General features: G+C 33.7%; 1 protein-coding gene across 7 annotated transcripts in view; it reads left to right on the top strand.

The window, feature by feature from the left end:
• The window catches only part of Atad2b (ATPase family AAA domain containing 2B), a 145,385-nt gene that overhangs the window by 12,777 nt on the left and 109,643 nt on the right, over nucleotides 1-22,965 (top strand). For 4 of the 7 annotated variants that reach the window (XR_013088595.2, XM_076832951.2, XM_076832952.2 and 1 more), the window contains exons 2-8: nucleotides 7,908-8,059; nucleotides 15,670-15,719; nucleotides 16,067-16,220; nucleotides 18,430-18,532; nucleotides 19,337-19,445; nucleotides 20,283-20,324; nucleotides 21,492-21,608. Coding sequence is in view for 6 of the 7 variants with exons in the window: in XM_076832951.2 (XP_076689066.1) it covers nucleotides 7,908-8,059; nucleotides 15,670-15,719; nucleotides 16,067-16,220; nucleotides 18,430-18,532; nucleotides 19,337-19,445; nucleotides 20,283-20,324; nucleotides 21,492-21,608 (727 nt within the window). In the remaining variant the exon portion in view is untranslated. Of the gene's footprint in view, nucleotides 1-7,907; nucleotides 8,060-15,669; nucleotides 15,720-16,066; nucleotides 16,221-18,429; nucleotides 18,533-19,336; nucleotides 19,446-20,282; nucleotides 20,325-21,491; nucleotides 21,609-22,965 lie in introns of those variants that run through there. The other 3 variants (XM_076832954.2, XM_076832953.2, XM_076832955.2) reach the window with 2 other exon arrangements.

The raw sequence follows: 22,965 nt of genomic DNA, 5'->3' as shown, positions 1-22,965 counted from the left end.
TATCACAAAAATAGGTGCTTAATAAATGTTATTTGTGGAAGAAATGAATCACTGAAGATAATTAATAAATTTATAAAATTATATTACTCCTACAAAGCCTAACAAGTATCTCTTCTTGAGACGGTTATCTACTGTCAGGCAGTGGGTATAGTATTTGTTATTTACACAGCCTCACCTGATTCTGTCTTAAGAGGTAGTTTCTGAGTCAGGGATAGTGCTGCAGTATGGGATTGGTTCTTACTTCTAAGTCAGTGGCAGTTTTCAGGATTCATGTCTCTTTTTCATTTTAAGTAAGTAATGTTTTCAAGTTAAGAACAAAACTACCTTCCAGAAAATTTTATCTGGAAGAAAAATGTATTTTAGATTATCATAGGCTGGCTGGGTTTTGTTTTTGTTTTGATACTGAGGATTGAACCCAGGGCACTTTACCACTGACTTGCATTTCCAAGCCTTTTTTTTTTTTTTTTTTTTGAGACAGTCTCACTAGGTCTTGCTAAATTGCTGAGGCTGGCCTTGAATTTATAATCCTCCTGCCTCAGCCTCCCTAGTCACTGGAATTACAGGTGTAATTCTCTGTGCCTATATTTCCTAGGATTATTTAGAAATACTAAATTAGTAAGCCTTGCTCTTGGGATATTTGAGGAAAACTCAGGACATTTTGTGTGCTTGAAGTTTCAGGACTTTGTAGAATAGTGTTGGTCAGAGTTTTCTTTTCTGCTGTTATGGCAACCACTACCTCTGTGCATTCTTTTTATAAATGAAAGAAAAAGAAATCCACTACACTTCTGAGCTTTCTCATGAAAGCTGGAGTACTTTTTTTTTTTTTTTTAAAGACAAAAAGACTGTCTTATTAAGGAAATTGGAAAAGATTGATTGCACCCATACACTTTCTGATGTAACTTTGGGGAAAATGTTCCTATTCTGTTTTTTTTTTCCTCTCATTTTTGTCTCTTTGAAGATTTTCTCTCATCAGTTAAAATTTATTTATTTATTTATTTTTTGGTATTGGGGAGTGAAACCAGCAGTGCTCTACCACTGAACCGCATCCCTAACCCTTTTTATTTTTTGAGAGAGGGTCTCGCTAAATTGCTTAGGGCCTAAATTGTTGAGGTTGTCTTTTCAAAGGCAAGACCCTAAGAAACTTAGTGAGACTCTGTTTAAAAAAACAAAAAACAAAAAACTTGGATATGCCGCTCAGTGGTAAAGTGCCCCTGGGATCCTCTTGCCTTATCCTCCTGAGCTGCTGAGTTTACAGGTGTGTGCCACTGTGCCCAGCTTATTCTTTTTTTTCTTTTTTTTAGTACCAGGGATTGAAGCAGGGGCACTCGACCACTGAAACACATCCCTAACCCTACTTTGTATTTTATTTAGAAACAGGGTCTCACTGTGTTGCTTAGTGCCTCACCATTGCTGAGGCTGGCTTTGAACTCAGGATCCTCCTGTCTTAGCCTCCAGAGCTGCTGGGATTACAGGCATGCACCATTGCGCCCGGCCTGGTTTATTCTTTAAAATAATACTTATTCTCTCCTATGGTTTCTTCTCTTCTGTTTAAAGGAAAACATGTCATTTTATCATTTTATTTCTATTTTTATTTTTTGGTACTGAGATTGAACCTGGGGCGCTTAACCACTGAGCGACATCCCCAGCCCTTTTAATTTTTTATGTCGACATAGGGTCTTACTAAATTGTTGAGGCTGGCTTTGAACTTGTGATCTGCCTGGCTCATTATATCATTTAAAAAAAGAAATTCCTTTTATCTACTTTGTAACTTCTTTAAACTTTTTTTTTTTTTTAATATTTTTATTTTTTAGTTTTCGGCAGACACAACATCTTTGTTTGTATGTGGTGCTGAGGATCCAACCCGGGCCGCACGCATGCTATGCAAGCGCACTACCGCTTGAGCCACATCCCCAGCCCTTTAAACTTTTTTTTTTTTAAAAATTCTGTATTTATTTATTTATATATGACAGTGGAATACATTACAACTCTTATTACACATACGGAGCGCAATTTTTCATATCTCTGGTTGTATACAGTGTATATTCACACCAATTCGTGTCTTCATACATGTACTTTGGATAGTAATGACCATCACATTCCACCCCATGTCCCCTCCCTTCCCTTCCCACCCCTCTCCTTATCTAGAGTTACTCTCTTGCTCCCCCTCCCTATCCCACTATGAATCCGCTTCCTTATATCAGAGAAAACATTCCCGCATTTGTTTTTTTTGGGATTGGCTTACTTCACATAGCATTATCTTCTCTAACTAAACTTTTATTTCTCACTTAATTCTGATATTTCTAAGACTCTATCTATAGTTATTACCTGTACTTTCTCACCATTCACCCAGCTTTTTGAAAAAATTGCCCTCTTAGAGGGAACAGTGCCCTCCTAATTATGAGTACCCTAATTATCAGATTCTGTTAAGTTCTTTATTTTTTATTTTGAGATGGGTCTCACTAAGTTGCTGAGAGGTTTTTTTAAATTGCTGAGGCTGACCTTGAACTTCTATCTTCTTGCCTCAGTCTGGTCTCCCAGTTGCTGGGATTATAGGCATGCACCACCATGCCCTTCTCTCCCTGCTGTTTTAGTGAGACATTATATTTTTCTCTGGTTTCTATGATAGATTCTTTGCACATTCCTTTAATGTAGGTATTTTTTTTTTTTTAAGGTTTTGACTTCTACCCCCGTGTTCTTTTTTATTCTGTGTATTACCTGAGATCCTTTCTTTTGTTATCTTGTTTCATGTATCTGACTTCATCTCTGAGCTTCATTTCCCACAACCTGATAGACATCTCTCTAGATTTTTGGCTAAATATTCCAAACATGTCTTTCCAAATCAGGCTTCAGTTACACTTTATTCGATAACTGTTCTCCAGCTATCCCTAATTACACCCCAAACAACAACCATCTTTTGTACCTGTTTTTATTACCTTTATTTTGAATATGGCTATCTTTAATCTAGTTATTCTGCATTCTTGAACCAATTTCTTATTTTCTGTTTCTGTTTTTGTAATTCCTGATAAGACTGTCAAGTCTTATATCAATCATTTGATCTGCTAATTCACTTATTTCCTTGACTTTCTTATTTTAAAATGATCTTAGATTCATTCTTTTTGTCTTTAGATTAAAACCCAAATTCTAAATTTCTGACAAATTTGGATCTGGACATGATATCTTCCTTGAAAACCAGAGCAATGTAAATTGTTCTCTGTTTCCTTGTTATCAAGTTCTATTGCTTAATTTTATAAGATTTGTGGCAGAATAGTGGTCAATATTTGTGGTAACTGAAAAGTATGCCTTAAGAGACACTTAGACTTGAGCTAATTATTTTTCCATATTGGAGAAAATGATCTATTTCAGAAAATGAAAGTTGAGGACAAACATTAAATTGGAATTATTATATCCTTTCATTGTACCTTTACCTCTTGTAGCATTTGATGATTTTTGCTATTATGCTTGCCTTAAAAATTATGTCATCCTTGAATCATGCTCTACTATTTTATGTGTTCTTTTATTAAATTGTTACAAAATGTTTTTCCATTTCCATAGAAAACTCTACATTTTCTTTTTTAATAAATATCTTTTAGTTATAGATGGACACAATACCTTTATTTTATTTATTTATTTAGTGTGGTATTGAGGATCCAACCCAGTGCCTCACATGTGTTAGGCAAGTGCTCTACCACTGAGCCACAACCCCAGCCCTCTACATAATCATTTTAAATTCCACATCATTTTGATGTCTTTGTCTCTACTAGTTTCTCATTTTTGGCTAACAGAATTTTGTATAATTTATTATTAACTATTATTATTATAACTGTTTAGTAGCCCAATAGATTATCTATTGAGGTCAAGTAGGTTCTCAATAAACGTTTGTTAAATGAAATGATTCCCTTGGTTTTAGATACCTTTCCTACTTAAGGATTGTAATGACTTTGACACAGGTTACTAAATGGCTGTGGGTAGCTTGCATAATCTTTTTGAAATATCTTTGTCATGAAACTAGTAACTCCTTCCCTCAAAGGAAGAGTTAGGTTATAATTAGCTAGTAAAGTGCTTTGAGGATGAAAAAATTAAGGTTGAGCATTTTGATCATCCTATTAAAGGTGAATTGTTATTATCAGGTGTAGATTAAAGCTTTCCCCAAAGTTGAAGTTAATTAAGTAGTGCAGAAGTAACTATTTTTGTAACTATTTGCAACTTGGTTATTTGCTTTACTGAAATCCCTAGATTTCTTTGGAGAGAAGGAGCTTTTTGTAATGCAATTCATTCCTAGGTCTCTGTCATAGAGCCAAGTAAGATATGAAACCCTCTCATAATAAGAGCAGTAAATATGCCAGTACAGTGCAGCAGTTAGGATGATGTACCTCATATCATGCTTAAACTATGTTGTTTTCCTGTGGTTCTCAAATTTGTGCTTAAGCATCATTTGGAGGCCCTCATTAAAATGTTCTACATCCAGAGATTCTAGTTCAGCAGGTTATACTGCTGTGATGACTAATACAGGTGATTTCTAATTCAGATAATTATATAGACAACAGTTTGAGACTGACTCCTGAATAGAACTTGATGTCCAAAGACTTACATACTGAGAATGTTTAAAAAATTGCTGGGCATCAAATATTTTACTATTTTTGTTTTGTGTTTAATTCCGTAGTATATAATATTTGTTTCCATAGTATGTTTGGGAAACTGTAGTACTTGCAGATGAACTGTGAAAAAAAGAGCTTGATCAGATAAGTTTGTGTAAATAATTCTATATAAATATTGTAGCTAATAGGGGGAAAGCATCAATTTAGGTTTGATTCTTCAGGATGGTTTCATGAAAGAATGGTATTGAAGACATGGTCTTGAAGTGATTTTATTAGAAGGAATATGTTGGCTTGGAGTATCTAAATTGGCAAAGGAGCGGATGTAGGTGTAGCTGAATGGTAGAACACTTGACCAACATGCACTAGTCCCTGGTTTCAATCCCAAGCATTCCACAATAAATAAATAGATGGAGATCTAAAGTAGTTTATATATATTAATTTCTTATTCACAAATATACCTTAGCTTAGAATACATGATGTTGTTTTCTCAGTGACTAAGTTTGAGTATGTTATATAATAATGATTTTCAAAACCTAATGTGCACATGGAGCACCTGTGGATCTGGTTAAAATGGTTTCAGATTCAGTAGAACCGGGTGTGGAGCCTAAGATTCTGCATTTCTGTGTAGCTTTTTTTTGGTACTGGGGATTGAACTCAGGGGTACTCGACCACTGAGCCACATCCCCAGCCCTATTTTGTATTTTATTTAGAGATATTTTATTTAGAGCCCTATTTTGTATTTTATTTAGAGTTGCTTAGTGCCTTGCCATTCCTAAGGCTGGCATTGAATTTGGGATTCTCCTGTCTCAGCCTCCCAAGCCACTGGGATTATAGGCATGTGCCACGGACCCCGGCTCTAAGATTCTGCATTTCTAATGAGCTACAAAGCAGATGATGCCCATGCCATTGGGCATATTTGGAGTAAAGAATGTCTAGGATGAGTAGTTGTATTAGGTCAGCTTTAAGGCACATAACCTTGGGAGACTGTAAATATCCTAGGGTAGAGTATCTGAGATAGTATAAAGAAAACTGCACTGGAAACAAAAGGGCCAAAGTTCTAGGGGCTTTTTTGGTCAGTCATTTGTTAGTTATGTGGGCTAGACCTTGAGCTAGTTCACTTACCTCGAACTTTAGTATTTACTCTCTTAAAGGATGGTGTTGGAGAAAGTAAAGGCCTAGGGAATTATATAATAAAAAAGTCTTTTATTAATAAAGCATTATTACATAATTTAAAAATTTCATTTTTTTTTTTTTTTTTTGGTACTTGACATTGAAACTCAGGGGTACTTAACTATTGAGCAACATACCCAGCCCCATATTTTTTTTTGCCTTTCAGAATCTTTATTCATTCATTAACATTAGCCATGCTGTTTTTTTCCCCACTTTTTTTAATTGGTGCATTATAGTTGTACATATTGATGGGACTTGTTACATATTTGTATATGCACACAATGTAACAATATAACTTGATCAGTGTCACTCCCCAGCATCTTCCCCTTCCCTCCTTACCTTCAGTCCCTTTGTTCTTTTCCTCTGCTGCTCTCCCTTTGATTTTTAGGAGATCCACTCCCACCTTTCTTTTTCTTTTTCCTCTCTAGCTTCCCTATATGAAAGAAAACACAGGACCTTTAACCTTCTGAGTTTGATCCCAGCCCTTTTTGAGATCTCACTAAGTTGCATAGGGCTTTACTAAATTGCTGGGGCTGGCCTCAACTCAGCCTCCAGAGTGGCTGGGATGACTGGTGTGCACCTCCATGCCTTGCTGTTTGAATTTCTAATTGTCTCCCTGCCTTCCTTTCCTCCTTTTTTTTTTTTTGTACTGGGAATTAAACCTAGGGTTGCTCTACCAGCCACTGAGCTACACCCAAGCCTTTTTTTATTTTTTATTTTTTTTTAGTTTTATTGATTTTATTTTTTTAAATACATGACAGCGGAATGCATTACAATTCTTATTACACATACAAAGTACAATTTTCATATCTTTGTATATAGAGTATGTTCACGCCAATTAATGCCATTATATGTGTACTTTGTTTTTTTTTTGCATTATAATTTTTATTACACATATATACCACTATTTTTCATATCTCTGTTTATATATAAAGTATGTTGCCACCCAGTTAGTGGTAGAGATTTGGTCAGGAACAGAATATTGGTGAATTATCAGAATAATATCTAACCAGATAAAAAGGGGGAAATAGTAACTTTTACATTGTAGAAACTTGACAGATACCAACTTGACCAGGCCATCATGGCTAACATTCTTAGTAATGGGAAGGATATAGTATGCAAGGCATTATTTCCATATATTCTTTCCAAAATGTGTACCCTAAATCTGATTGTGAAGAACATCAGCTAGACCGAGAGAGAAGGGTTGTCTTAGAAAATGAGAGGTCTGTACTCTTACAGTCAAGACATGAAAGACAGGGCAAGACTGAAATACTGTTCCAGGGTGCAGGGGAGGGAAGATCTGGTAGCTAAATGTAATATATGTTCCTGGATAGGATCTTGGATCAGAGAGGCATTGTTGAGACACTTGGTAAAATTTGTTTGTGGATTGGCTTTACGTTATACCAGTGTTGATTTCCTGATTGTGAGGATTAGTAATATAAATTGTATAATTTATATAAATATAATATAATAGTATAATATAATGTATGTAAATATAAATAAGAAATATAAATATAATGTAAAATATAATATAAAATATATAAATATAATGTAAAATATAAATACAATGTATATAAATTAGTAATATAAATAGTAATATAAATTGTCCTGTATTTTGGGAAGTGTACACCGGAGTTTTTAGGACATTTGAAGCATTATCTTATAGAAATATATGTAAGTATCCCAAGCAGTCATACACCTTTTCTTGAAACTTATTCAAATTAAAATCAATAAATGAAATATGTTTTTCTAGCTATAATTTTTTTTGGGGGGGTACCAGGGATTGAACTTGGGGGCATTGACCATGAGCCACACCCCCAGCTATTTAGAGACAGAGTCTTATTGAGTTGCTTAGGGCCTCAATCTTCCTGAAGTTGACTTTGAACTCATGATTCTCCTGCCTCAGCCTTCTGAGCTGCTGGCATTATAGGTGTTTGCCACCATAACTGGCCTCTAGCTATAATTTTAATCTTCCTTCCTTTCTTGTTTCTATATTTATAAACAATTATATTTTCTATATTTGTAGTATGATTTGTTCAATACTTACTGGTTGAAAAAAGTACTCTCCGTAATTATCCAAGAATAGTAAGTATTTTGTTTCTTAATAGGAATAATAAATAAATTTTTAATGTTCTTTTTCAGAAAGCTGAAGTTGATGGTAGTTTAAGTGATAGCCACGTATCTCCTCCAGCCAAACGCACTTTGAAACAACCAGATTCTGTTTGCAAAGACAAATCGAAATCTCGAAGTACTGGTCAGCGAGAAGAATGGAACATAACAACTGGACAGACCAGGTGAGAAGGGAGGATTTATTTGTTGTTTTTTCATGAATTATTTGATGTGATTCAGAGTTGATGTTAATGCTAATTTCTTAACTTCTAAGTCAACTAGTATCTTAAATACTTGTAGATATATATTAAGCTAATTTTATAATTTTTTGTCTGTAAATTTATTTTCTTCAAATGTTCTGTAAAAGGTATATGTGTTATAAAGATATATAGTGTGTAATAGAAACTATTATTACTAAAAGAATAAGGATTTTAATGGATCTTGAATGGGCATTCATATTTATAGTCCTGAAAATTTATGACTAGCTTAATAAACCTAGTTTTATTTATTTATTTATTTTTAAAAATATTTTTTAGTTGCTGATAGATCTTTATCTTTTTAATATGTTATGCTGAGAATCGAACCCAGTGCCTCACACATACCAGGCACATGCACTACCACTGAGCCCCAGTCCCAACCCCATAAATCTAGTTTTAATAATAAAACATATGATTAGATTTATATTTTTAATGGAAAATAAATAAAATCTCCCCTTTCTAAGATTATTGAATGTTCTACTTGAATTGATATACTATAATGTAATGAGATTTCAATTATTATAAAAAAAAATCTTTTTCATGCATTATCTTGTTTTCAATTAAATTTGCTTTGTGTTTGGTTCAATATGTATCAGAAGAACTTAATTTTGCTCTGTTTCAAAGTAAATGGTAATAACTTAATGTAGGTTGGATAGGTATGCACACAAACAGAAAAGATTTTAATATTGAACTATTTAGCTGTTGCTTCTCCATAGTCTTTGATGTACAATTGCTGATGATATGCAGAGAACAAACTAAAGGGAATTCCTTTGTTTTCATTCTTTTTTAAGTGTTTAAAGGTATTTTAATTTCATAAATGGAGGTAAATTCTGGATACTGTTGCTCTTTATTTTTTTTTTTTTTAAAGAGAGAGTGAGAGAGAGAGGGGGAGAGAGAGAGAAAGAGAGAGAGAGAATTTTTAATATTTATTTTTTAGTTCTCCGCGGACACAACATCTTTGTATGTGGTGCTGAGGATCGAACCCGGGCCGCACGCATGCCAGGCGAGCGCGCTACCGCTTGAGCCACATCCCGGGCCCGCTCTTTTTTTTTTTTTTTTTTTTAAATATTTTTTTAGTTGTAGGTGGACATAATGCCTTTATTTATTTATTTATTTATATGCGGTGCTGAGTATTGAACCCAGTGCCTTACATGTGCCAGGCAAGTGCTCTACCACTGAGCCACAATCCCAGCCCTGAATACTGTTACTCTTTAATCACAATCTTGGTGTTGGGCTGGGGATGTGGCTCAAGAACTAAAAAATAAATATTAAAAAAATTCTCTCTCTCTTTAAAAAAAAAAAATCTTGGTGTTATACAGACTTTGATGGGCTGTGTACATAAACTCTCTAAGAATTTATATTTAATACAGTATGTTCTATAAAAGATATTACTTTTAACTTTTTAAAATTTTCCTTAGGAGAATGAGGCAGAAAGATCCCTTGAGCCCAGGAGTTAACATAGTGAGACCCTGTCTCTTAGAAAAAGAGTACTGCCATTTAATTATACTTTATACTTAACTTATCTGTTGTAAACTGTATTCTGCATTTATAAAATGAACGAGTCAGGCTTTTTTCTAGAAAAACATTTCTAATAATGTTTTTTTTTTTTTTTTTACTAATGTTAATATTAGCGTTAATATTTATTCAGTTGTACATATGCAATGTGCTATATTTTTCACAGCCTATCTATCCAAAAAGGCTTTATGTAAATTGATTTGGATCATGTTCTTTCATATGAAAAGTCTTCAAAATATATTGGAAGGATAGTTATATTTCCATTTAGGTATCTTATAGTTTGATATTCCTTTTTTTTTTTCCCCGCCAGTGGTACTGGGGATGGAACCCAGTAGGGCTTTACCACTGAGCTACATCCCCAGTGTCCCCCAACCCCCATTTTGAGATGGGGTTTTATTAAGTGGCTTAGGGCTTTTCTAAGGTGCTGAGGCTGGCCCCAAACTTGCGATCCTCCTATCTTTGCCTCCTGGAGTTACAGGCATATGCCACCAAGCTAAGTGCTTTTAAAAAAGTACTAAGTATATTTCTATAAAAAGCTTAAATAATGAATACTAATTAATTTGTTGTTTTTGTTTTGGTAGAAAAATTATTGTTTACAGTTTGCACAATTTAAGAAGTGTTTTTATTTTTTTTTTAAATCTTTATTTAAAATTTTTTTTTTTTAGTCATAGATGACGTAATACCTTTATTTTATGTGGTGCTGAGGATTAAATCCAGTGCCTCACACATGCTAGGCAAGCACTCTGCCACTGAGCTACAGCCCCAGTCCCCTAAGAAGTGTTTTTAGTTGCTTCATCTAGGAATATGAATAGTGCTGCCCTGTTAGAATTAAGATCTTTTGATGTTTTATTTATTTTTATTTTTAAAATTTTTTTATTTTTTTAAAAGATTATCCTTTTTTTTTAGAGAGAGAGAGAGAGAGAATTTTTAATATTTATTTTTTAGTTTTCGGTGGACATGACATCTTTGTTTGTATGTGGTGCTGAGGATGGAACCCGGGCCGCACGCATGCCAGGCAAGCGCACTACCGCTTGAGCCACATCCCCAGCCCCCTTTTGATGTTTTAAATGGCCTGAAAAGAAAATGTTATTTGACTTATTGTATTCAACACAATTGAATTTCAAGAAAGACTTGTAGTTAAAAATATTTTAGATTTTGAGATAATACAAAAATCAGGATTATAGATTTTTGTAGATAAATATAACATCAGGATTTATTAAAAGTCTCGGATTTTTTTTTTAAAAGAGAGAGAGAGAGAATTTTTTCATATTTATTTTTCAGTTTTCGGCAGACATAACATCTTTATTTTATGTGGTGCTGAGGATTGAACCCAGCGCCCCGCGCATGCCAGTCGAGCGCGTTACCGCTTGAGCCACATCCCCAGCCCTTGGATTTGTTTTTATGTAGTGAACTTGAAATTTTTGATTTCTTTATATTGGTAACCCAGCTCTATGACTATGTAAGGTAAAATTACTGAAGTCCTTTTAGAAAAATAATTCTTTAGGGATCCCTTAAGATTCATTTACAGGGAAATTGAATATGGGCAGGAATTTTATCAGCCTAGAGAAGCAATGAATCCTAAAGAGGTTTGCAAAGACAGCTAACTTCTTTAAAGAAATTATTCTTTAAAAAAAATTTTTTTTTTAGTTCTTGATAGACCTTAATTTAATTTATTTATATGTGGTGCTGAGAATTGAACCCAGTGCCTCACACATGCCAGGCAAGTGTGCTGCAGCTGAGCCCCAGCCACAGCCCTAAAGAAATTACTCTTAATTGTTGAAATAAGTTTTCTTTTTATTTATTTTTTAAATTATTTTATTTTATTTTTTTTTTTAATATTTATTTGTTAGTTTTCCGCGGACACAACATCTTTGTTTGTATGTGGTGCTGAGGATCGAACCTGGGCCGCATGCATGCCAGGCGAGCACGCTACCGCTTGAGCCACATCCCCAGCCCCGAAGTTTTCTTTTTAGAGATAGGTAATTGGATGAAGATAAAGTGGATTCTAGGGCTTTTGAGTTTCCTTTTTCATTTTTTTTTTTTTTTTGGTGCGGATTGAACCTAGGGTCTTTTTACCACTGAGCTATAGTCCCACTCCTTTTTAGTTTTTGTTTTGAAACAGGGTCTCACTAAGTTGCTGAAGCTGACCTTGAATTCGAAATGTTCCTACCTCTGCCTTCAGAACAGCTGGTATTACAGGTGTGCGTCACCTTGCCTAGCTGTTCAGACATTTATTTAACCTGGGGCTCTGTGTGTAGTGTGTGTGTGTGAGTGTGGTGGTGATGGTTTTAGGAGAGGAGGCCTAGAGGATGATGTCTCTAGAATAACAGAATAACATACTCTTATGATAGTCAAAATTAAATATTTAATAAGACTAACAGAACAATTATAGCATGCCTGAAAATTTCCTTTTGTGGTAAGGTGATGAGGGAGTAGTGAGATTTGGCAGCAGTGACCACTATGTCAGTCTGCTGAGGCACATTAGAATTGAAAGGTGGTAGTGGCTGTGTATGTTCTGTCAGAACTGGGACTTTTTATGAATCAGGGTTTATAACCCTCACAAATCACTAATTGCCTTGGCTTTATATGAGAAAAGGAAAATAAGAAATGACATATTTTTTTCTTTTGGTGGTGGGGATTTAAAGTAGGGCTTCACACATTCTGCCGTAGACCTGTGCCCCCAGCCAGTAATGAAATTGTTGTTGGTGGTATTGGGGATTGAGCCCAGGACTTCCTGCTTGCTATACAAGCGCTCTACCAGTGAGTTATGTCCATTCTTTTTTAAAATATATATTTATTTTTTAGTTGTATTGAACACAATATCTTTATTTTATTTATTTATTTTATGTTGTGCTGAAGATTGAACCCAGAGCCTTGCACATGTTAGGCAAGCGCTTTACCACTGAGCCACAACCCCAGCCCCTTTGTTTTTATTTTGAAACAAGGTCTTGCTAAACTACCTAGGCTAATCTCAAACTTGTGATCCTCTTGCCTCAGCCTTGAGCTAGTAATTTTTTTTTTTTTGGTACCAGAGATTGAATTTAGGGGCACTTAACCATTGAACCACATTCCCATCTTTTTTTACTCTTTATTTTGAGACAAGGTCTCACTAAGATAATTAGGGGTTCGCTAAGTTGCTGAAGCTGGGTTTGAATTTGGGATTCTCCTGCCTCAGCCTCCCGATCCTCTGGGATTATTGATGTGTATCGCTACACCTGACATTAATGTATTGTGTTGGTGTGCACTCAGATTGTTTAAAGCTGTAGAAAATACTAATATAATAATCATCTAATGAAAGGCAAAACTGTCTTCAATTAAAAATTTAGTAGGGCTGGGGGGAAAGCTTACAGGTAAAGTGATTGCTAAGCTTGCATGAAATCTTGGATTAGATCCCCACCACATCATACACCCATGGACGGTGGGGTGGGTAGAAAAAGAAAAACTGAGAAACAGATGTAGGGGAAAAAAAATTCTCTACCAACCTCCACTTTAAAAAATAAACAAAGGAACCTTCGTATCATAAATAATCTATGGAAGATTGTTTAAACAATTGACCCTAGTTGATTGCCATGCTGTGAATGGAATTTAAGGTCTTGTGTATGCCCTACCACAGTCTACACCCCAAATCTCTGATCATATTTTTAGTGATTAGCTTTTGAGAACATTGATGTTTAAAGACTTTTTAGGCTCATACATTATTTCTTGGCAGGTCAACTCTTTAAAATCTCAGTATTTCCCTCGTTATATTATCCAAGAATTTCATGTCCTTTTTCCTTTTTTGTTTCTCCTTTTTATAAAGAAAAATGATAAAGGAAAAATAACAGAGAAGTAGTAGTTGGTCGAATAGCATGACGAACGAGCCCCCTTCCCCCCAGTCAGAAATGGAATCCAGGATCTTGCACATGCCAGGCAAAGATTCAGCTATGTCTCCAGCCATTTAAATTTTGTTTTGTTTTGTTTTGTTTTTGTTTTGAGACAAGGTCTCCCTAAGTGCTTAGGATGGCCTCTAATTTGCAATTATCCTGCCTTAATTTCCCACATAGATGGGATTATGGGCATGTCCCACCATGCCTGAATAAGCTTTGTTTTTTAAAAGCTAATCTTTTATTAGCAACAAAAATTACCAAAGTATGCATTGTCTTCTTTAGAGCAGTAAAAAAATCTTACTTTGCTTCTTATCCCAATGATGTTGCCATTGTTCAGAAAAATTTTTAGGTTTCTTTTGTGGAACAATTTTAAGGTCTGCATTTTATTGTTTTGAATAATTTAAGTGATCTAAAATATCAACTATTTGTCCTTGTGTCCAACCAAAATTCACTTGGCACCAAGACTTCTGAATAAACTGATAATTTCTGAATAAACTGAGTTAATGTTATATTGGTTCTAAAGCCAAAAAGTATTTATGAAGTAATAAAATTGATTTTTCTATGTGGTTTTAAGTGGATCTTATGACGGTTCTAGAGAATTCCAGAAATGCATTGTGCAATAGCAACATTGTTAGAATATACATATTACATTAATTATTTTATAGTTACACATAAAAGGTGGTATATTAGGACAAGATTTTGTATTCTAGGGAGAAAAGGGGATTGGAAGGTTTTTTCTTTTATTTGTGTGTGTGTGTGTTTTAATATTTTTAGTTGTAGATGGACACAATACCTTAATTTTGTTTATTTAGTTTTTCTATGTGATGCTGGGGAAAGAACCCAGTCTCTCATGCATGCTAGGCAAGTGCTCTACCACTGAGCCATAACCCCAGCCGTGTGTGTGTGTGTGTGTGTGTGTGTGTGTGTGTGTGTGTGTGTTTTACTTGTAGTTGGACACAATACCTTTATTTTGTTTGTTTATTTTATGGGGTTCTGAGGATCCAACCCAGTGCTTGCACATGCTAGGTGAGTGCTCTACCACTGAGCCACAACCCCAGCACCCTGTGTTTGTTTTTTGACAGCCTGAAGAAATGCATACTTGTCTGCATTTTTGTTTATACCTAATATTCATGTTGGTTACAACCTTTGCTGGCCCAGGGGTATTATTATGATATGTATTTATAATTGAAAATGAAGAGTGCTAGAGTAACAACCAAAAATGTTCGAATATTTTAAATAAAAATTTACTTGAACCATGTAGATTAGAAAAAAGTCATATTATATATTTGCTGTTTAATGTTTTTCCCTTGTTTTTTATCTTAAAAAATTGTATTTCCAAACTATTTTAGTTTGCATTGATAGCTCTTTTATTATGTTCCAATTTAGTCTTTGTTTTTAAAATCTCTGATTATACTGAGAATACTGTGACTTCTTAAGCTCTCATGTTTTGATGACCTTTTTAGTTTCTTTTTAATGGCATTTTTCTCTTCCTCTCCTGAAACAGGAGAATTGCAAAATGACATTTCTGAGAAGTCAGCAAAGTTTTCATTTGTCAGTTTAAAATGTGTAATAAAATATTTCAAAGAAATTAATAAATGATATTGGTGTTCAAGTACTTTTTTCCTTTACAGTTTGAATAAATTTGTTATAATTTGGAATGTATTTTGTCAACCAGAGTCAATCGTTATTAGTTGTCACTGTTACCTACAGGTTCAGTTGAGTCTGTGCTGCATGTTAAGCTAAGCCTTTTTACTGGAATTTTAATTCATAGTGTTGACAACACAGTAAATTCAGTTTATAATTTTTTATTAAAACTTTTTTTGAGGGCTGGGGTTGTGACTCAGCGGTAGAGCGCTCGTCTCGCACATGCAAGGCCCTGGGTTTGATCCTCAGCACCACATAAAAATAAATAAATAAATAAATAATTAAAATAAAGTTATTTAAAAGAAAAACTTTTCTTGAAGTAATTAAATGACTCTTAGCTAGTATGTTATTAGTTGGTATGCTATCAATCTCAGTAAAAAATGTTATCTTCACTGTAAAGCATAATATATCACTAACATTTTAAAGATTGTAAAATAATTCCATCAATATTGAATTTTTCTTTATCTAAACAAATGTTGATGTGTTTGCATACTAAATATAATTGTGTTCTAGGTTAACTTCTCAGCCTGGTGCTACGTTACCAAACGGACATAGTAGCTTATGTGAGTATTCTGTTGTGAAACTGGTTGGTATTGAAATTTTTATAATGGTGTTAGATTTAAGCATTAAAGTGGGGAAGAAGAGAGCAATTTAATACTGTGCTCCTATATACTGAATTTCAGTAATAGCAAAAATGTACATAATCATTGAATTTTGAAAAATCAGTATAACTGAAATAATTAAAATATTATGATAGATTATAGAAGTTATAAGAAAATTTATATTATTGAGTATTAAAGCCTTTTAAGAGTTCAACTTTTGTAGTCTTTTAAAAGTAATTGTTAAATATTTTTTTATTTTCTTCCTTTTTGAATTTTGTACTTTGAAATGGAAATCTCTCTTCTTGTAGCCCTTCGAAGCCATCCCCTTCGAGGGGAAAAGAAGGGAGATGGGGACCTTTCTTGTATAAATGGTGATATGGAAGTCAGAAAAAGTTGTCGTTCCAGGAAAAACAGATTTGAAAGTGTGAACCAGAGTTTGCTGTTTGATCAACTAGTAAATAGGTATGAATGTTTATGCAGTAAGCAATTTTATTTAATTATTTGATTTTTAAGCCTGTTGTTTTTACAAAAATAATTTAAACACCCTCTGCAATAAACACAATTTTTTTAAAACTTAATCTGAATTAACAAAGGCTGGCAGTGACTATAAGGGTTTTCATAAGGTTAGTATATTTAATATAATGTGTATAATAGCTAAACTTTTCTTATCAAGCGCTTGTGAATAGATGATAAAACTAATTTTATTTAAATTTCAATACTGTAGTCCTTTGATTATTACTCATTTCACATTTGTGTTTTTGACAGTTTTCAAGCAATATTAAGCTTCATACTGACAGTGAGTGGAAAGCTGGGGGTAAAACTTTGTGATAGAGTGTTTGTATAGCATGTGCATGACTCTGGGCTGGGTCCTGTGCACTAGGGGGAACAAAGGTAATGGTAGTTTTGCTTAGTCATAATTTTGAATTAAAGATGTTTTGAGCCCGAGTACTTAGCATTGAGTCACTTAGCTGGTGAGTGAGTTTCACCAATTGTCAGCTCATCATCTGTATTCACAAAACTAGTCTTCTCAGAAAATATATTGTCTTAGTCCTTTTTTTTTTGCTATGCTAAGAGACTGGGTAAATTATAAAGAAAAGAACTTATTTCTCATGATCCTGGGGGCTAGAAAGTCTAGCTGAGACTCTTGAGGGCCTTCTTCCTGCATCAGAACATGGTGGAGGCATGGCATGGCAAGAACATGCAAGAGAAGCGGGGAGGAAGGGAAGAGAGGATAAGGGGAAAGGAGGCTGAACTCCTCCCTTTTATAACTAATACTGTTGTAGTAACTACCTTAATCCATTCATGAAGATGGTGACCCAGTGACCTAATTACCTTTTAAAGGTCCTACCTTTCATTTCTGTTACATTGAGGATTAATTTTTTAACTCGTGAACTTTGAGAGACATTTAAACCATAGTATACATCATTCTACTTAGCTTTTAGATAGTTTTACAATTAGTATGATCTTCATTTCATAGGAGAGGAAATAATAATATAGAGATAAATTTTCGTGTGTTATTATTTGGTAGGCACTTAGATCAGAACCTAGGCACGTAGCAAATGTTCTGAGAGTGTTTATAATATAAAATAAAAATTGCTAAGATATCAGCGTGTATTTCTTGGAAACCAGTGTTCTACTGTAAAATTTCTAAAAATATATTCAGTTAATCTTTTTTTTTTTGATATATTTCTTAGTTGTCAATGGATTTTTATTTTATTTATTTAAATGTGATGCTGAGAATTGAACCCAGTGCCTCACACATGCTAGGCAAGCACTGTACCACTGAGCCACAACACCAGTTCCAGTTAATCTTAACTGTTTTAAACCTTTTTTTAATTGATTTTATTTTTTAAATACATGACAGCAGAATGCATTACAATACTATTACACATATAGAGCACAATTTTTCATATCTCTGTATATAAAATATGTTCACACGAATTCATGTCTTCATACATGTGCTTTCATTGTTGCTAATCCCCTGCCCCCTCTAATTGCTAATCCCCTCCCACCCCTCTGCCCTATCTAGAGTTCCTCTATTCCTCCCATGCTCTCCCTCCCTACCGCACTATGAGTCTGACTCCTTATATCAGAGAAAACATTTGGCATTTGTTTTTTTGGGATTGGCTAACTTCATTTAGCCTTACTTCTCCAACTCCATCCATTTACCTGCAAATGCCATGATTTTATTACCTTTTATTGCTGAGTAATATTCTATTGTGAATATATGCCACGTTTTTTTAATCCATTCATCTACAGAAGGACATCTAGGTTGGTTCCACAGTTTTGTTTAAACCTTTTTGTTATTTTTTTTTCTATATGTTCCTAATAATATCTTCAAGTTGAAAGATTTTTACTTAGTTTTTGTTTTTCAGTCCCGTGGTTCTGGTAATCAGTTGTTTATAGTGGCATTATGGATTTATTTATTTGGAGCCTTATAAACAAAAGCCTTATATTAAAATTTTAATAAATACATTAAGATAGAAGATGTTCTGGTTCCATCTTTTTTTAAATGCAAATTGTCTTCTGAAACTAGTTATGAAAGTTATTAAATCATATAGTTACGTATCAGAGATGATTTAATTATGCTTTGCTGAAGAGACTTTGACATGTATGATGTAATGTGTGGTCTCACTATTATCTAAACCTTGGATTTATTATATAATTATAGTACTGCTGAAGCTGTACTACAAGAAATGGACAACATTAACATCCGACGGAATCGACGATCAGGAGAAGTGGAACGACTTCGAATGTGGACAGATACAGAATTTGTGAGTACATTAGCTGTAGTAATCTTTTCTTTTTTTTTTTTTAATAATTGCAATGAATGAGGAATTCAAAGGGAGAATGAACAACAGTAGGATTTTTTGAATCAACAGTTGTTCTTTTCAACTTATTTTGGAATTTTATTGCTTGCTTTCTTCATTTCACTCTTCTTGCTGCAACCTTCCCTAAAAGACCCTTTATGCTTTTGCCAGATGAATCATCTTAAAGTGTACCTCTCTCACTGCTCTATTTTGAACATTTAATGGTTTCTGAATTATTCACTGAGTTAATTAAAAACACCTTGACCTTTGTAATCTGGCTTCAACTTTATTTTCTTACACATCATTGCCTAAATACAAACAAATCATTTTCCTCCATATATTTTACTCTTGCTAATATTTCTGGTTAGTGACTGATATAATCCTACCACTTATTCAAGGTTCCTCACAAATGCTGCCTCTCTTCCACTCCTTAATAAGAGGAAGAATTTCTATTCTTTGGATTCTGGTGTACTCTTTACGTCTCTTTACAGCATTAAACTTGTTTTATTTTATAATTACCTTATTTGTCTTATTGCCTCCTATTAGGGTGCAGTTTGCTTGAGGGAGAAAGTATGTTTTTCATATTTTGTAAGTTTTTTTTTCCATTTTGTCCTTTACAAATTCAGGAATCTCCATCCTCATAAATCTGTGCCTTATAAATAGGTGCTCAGTAAATTTTTATCAAGCTGTCATATTTCATTGGGTTGATATTATTTATAGCAAAGAATAAATGCCGTGTTAATATCTGATGATTTCTTTCTTTAAAAGGAAAACATGGATATGTATTCAAGAGTGAAAAGGCGAAGAAAATCACTAAGAAGAAATAGTTATGGGATTCAGAATCATCATGAAGTTTCTACTGAGGGTGAAGAAGAAGGTTTGTAAAGTACCTTATGAAGTAAATACTAGAAAGTTTAGGTGGGAGGGAAGAAAAATATTATGTACAAATTATAGTTGTAAAATATTACTAGGGAGGTGATTTTTGACTTTTGAGGTCTATATTCTATAATTTGAAGTAATTTAAACTCGGTATTCTGGGTTTTCATTTCCTTCATTTGGGAAAATGCTTTTAACTACATTATAAATATTTATGTAATATATTAGTAATTCTTGGTTAGTGCTTGTGGGATCTAGTATGGAAGTGGTATTTGCCATAAGTTAATTAGCTTGTTAGGTGAGGCCTCTTTAGTATTTAGACACCTTCTAACTGCAATGTTAACTTGCTCTCCAGAGCCTCCAAATTTTGTTATTTGGATTTCAGACTGAGGAGTAAAAGGTGAAATTTAGAGAAAGTGGAACTGCTAATACTAGTGAAGTAGTCTGTATTGTTCAGTGAAGTAGTCTATATTGTTCTTTACTGAGGCCTTTCTGGGTTTTGAACTGAAGAACCCAAACTGAATATTTTAGGCCTAAAACTGGGTACATGAAGAAAGCACATTGACTCCATGGATTATAATTGTTGAGCAGTGTACTATAGGGTTTAATTCCCCAGATATTGATCTTTATAGAAATGAATTTCAGGAGACTTGATGTACTATTGATATAGATTAATAGTACTTTACAAGGGAATCTTCCTAGTTTCACTGTATGTGTAGCTTAGATGAAGAAGAATACATTTATTTCTCAAATTCTGTGTTTAATACATTAGCTGCTTTTGAAGAGTTGATATTTCTAATGAAGGTACCTTATTGAGCAAATATTATTGTTGTTACAGCTAGAACCTCTATATTGCTTCCTTTGGAGAAAAACAGTATAGGTGAGACAGATTTAAATGCGATTTTGCCTTTTCATTAACTGAATACATTTGTAGAGTTTCCAAAGTAAATATGCCATATATAGAATTTTTGCTCATAATGAATAATGTGTTATATGCAAGTTTTTTTTTCAGTAAGTAATTTTTTGAAGGCTTAGAAAACTTATTTGGGCACAAATATTTTATAGTATTACTTAGATAAGTAATATTGATTTGCTGATTTTCTCTACAACCTAACAGTAAAAATTATTCAAAACTTGAAATAAACTTTAAGAGACATGAGTAAAATGTAAAGTCCTTTGGAGTTTTACTGTTCTACTTCACTCAGCATTATTGGCAACTTTAAAAATTTTTCTATGCCTTAATTTGATTGTGTTGTATTAACAATTCTTGTGGTAACAAAGTTAATCATAAAGTATATTGCATTTGGGGATGATATGCCTATAAATTTTCTTTATGCTTTTTAAACTATAAATAGATGCTACATCATAACTATAACCAAACCATTTTTAAAAAAAATAGGCTTTTAGGATTTATTGTACTTTATAATTCATTTAACTGCACGGATAGATGAATTATTGTGAGTTACCACTCATGTCAAGAACTAAACTATCATCAGTACCCTAAAAGTCTGTTTTATACTTCCTTCCAGTTCCTGTCACCATTTTCTTACCAAAGTGTGACTAACCCATGCTTAACTGTTGTCAACAGACCTATCAAATTATTATACTGCCAAAAAAATTTGTTCTGGCTATAATACCAGTGATTACCTTATAAGCCAATTTTTTTTTTTTTTTGATTACCAAGAGGTATTTGAGTCCAAATCGTATTTGGTTTTAAATTGTGCTTTGACTGAGCTTTACTGTAGTTTGGAAAAATTTTAAGTCATGTTCTATTGTTTTTTTGTGTTTAAAAGTTCCTATGTAAATTAAGAGGTTTAATTTTTGCAGAAATCTGTATTGATCATTGGTAGGAAAAGCAGCTCTTTTTTTACATTTACCCAGGTTGATTTTTAATTATATTGATTTATGCTATATAATAAAATGTTGACACTTTGAATGTCACCTGTGCAGAAATGGATAAAATGTAAATATTCACTTTTAGAGTGGGACCAATTCTTCAGGATTAAAATAGTGCCTTTTTTATTCCTTTTTGTGTGGGGAAAACTAGAATCTCAAGAGGAGGATGGAGATATAGAAGTTGAAGAGGCAGAAGGAGAAGAAAATGATAGACCATATAATTTAAGACAAAGAAAAACAGTGGATCGATACCAGGCACCTCCAATAGGTAGGTGACTCTAAATAACCTCTTTACTTTTTATAGTTACATAGTTTATACTGCTCCACTGCTTTTTAAAAATACAGTATTTTGCTAGGTGCAATGGTATGTTCCTGTAGTCCCAGTTAACTTAGGCAGCTGAGTTAGTTGGATCACTTGAGTCTCGGATTTCAACACTAGCTTGGGCAATGACCTGTCGCCAAATAAATAAATAAATAAATAAATAAATGAAATTTTCAGAATGGAATCTCATATGTTTTACATATCTTTTCCTATTTATATTTTCATGTACACATGCAACTAAGAGAACATTAAAGTACATGGTAGCAACATTGAATTACTTACAGCAAGTACATTTTATTTATAGAAGTGTAATATTTAATAACAAATTCTGCCCATGCTTTTGTATTATTTATAGTTTATTGAACACTTTTATTCATAATAGTTATTTAGGGTAAGCATCTCCATGTCCTAAAAGACGTAATAACTTATCCATGGTCACAAAAGTGGTATACAGCTGCAGTTTTGCAATAGTAGGTTGTCTTGTTTTTTGGAGAATAGTTTAAAGTTTGTTTTAATACTGCTGAATATAATGATATGTAATCAGTTTTGCAGGTACTATTTTGTTGCACTTATTCCAGTTCTTGGGAAATTCCATAATTATTGATCCTAATTATTATTATTTAAAAAAATTTTTTTTTTAGTTGTTGATGGACCTTTCTTTTTTATTTATTCATTTATATGTGGTGCTGAGATTCAAACCTAGTGCCTCATGCATGGTAGGCAAGCGGTCTACCACTGAGCTACAACCCCAGCCCTCCTTGTATTTTTTTTTAACTGAGATGTAGCTAAGTTACACTTCCTCCTTTCCCTCACCCCCTTGACAACCACTTATATTCTTTGTGTCTGTGAAGATTTGCCTATATGTGACTTTTTGTCTTCTTGCACTTAATATAATGTTTTCAAAATCTATATTTTTTTACTCAAACTTTTATGGTCTAGCTGGGTACAGTGGTGCATGCCTATAATCCCAGTGATTCAGGAGGCTCAAACTGGAGGATTGTGAGTATGAGGTGAGCCTCAGCAACTTAGTGAGGTCCTGTCTCAAAGTAAAAAATAGAAAAGGGCTGGGGATCTAGCTCAGTGGGAAAGTGGCCCTGGTTTCAGTTCCTAGTACAAAAAAAAAAAAAAAAAAAAATCTAGAACAGATTGGTGCTCTGGAAGGGGTATATCAGAGGCATCTCACTAGAATGTGCCCAAGTATGCAGACATCCCTCTATTCCACTGTCTCAGCCTTGTGACTAATGAGAGAGGTATGTTATGACAGACAGTTGGGAATCATTGTTCTAGATTATTATTTTTTTAA

This window comes from Callospermophilus lateralis, chromosome 14 (genome assembly GCF_048772815.1).
Source record: "Callospermophilus lateralis isolate mCalLat2 chromosome 14, mCalLat2.hap1, whole genome shotgun sequence".
Classification (NCBI taxonomy): domain Eukaryota; kingdom Metazoa; phylum Chordata; class Mammalia; order Rodentia; family Sciuridae; genus Callospermophilus; species Callospermophilus lateralis.
Note: the sequence above shows the minus strand (reverse complement) of the source record. Positions and strands in the feature narration are given on the sequence as shown.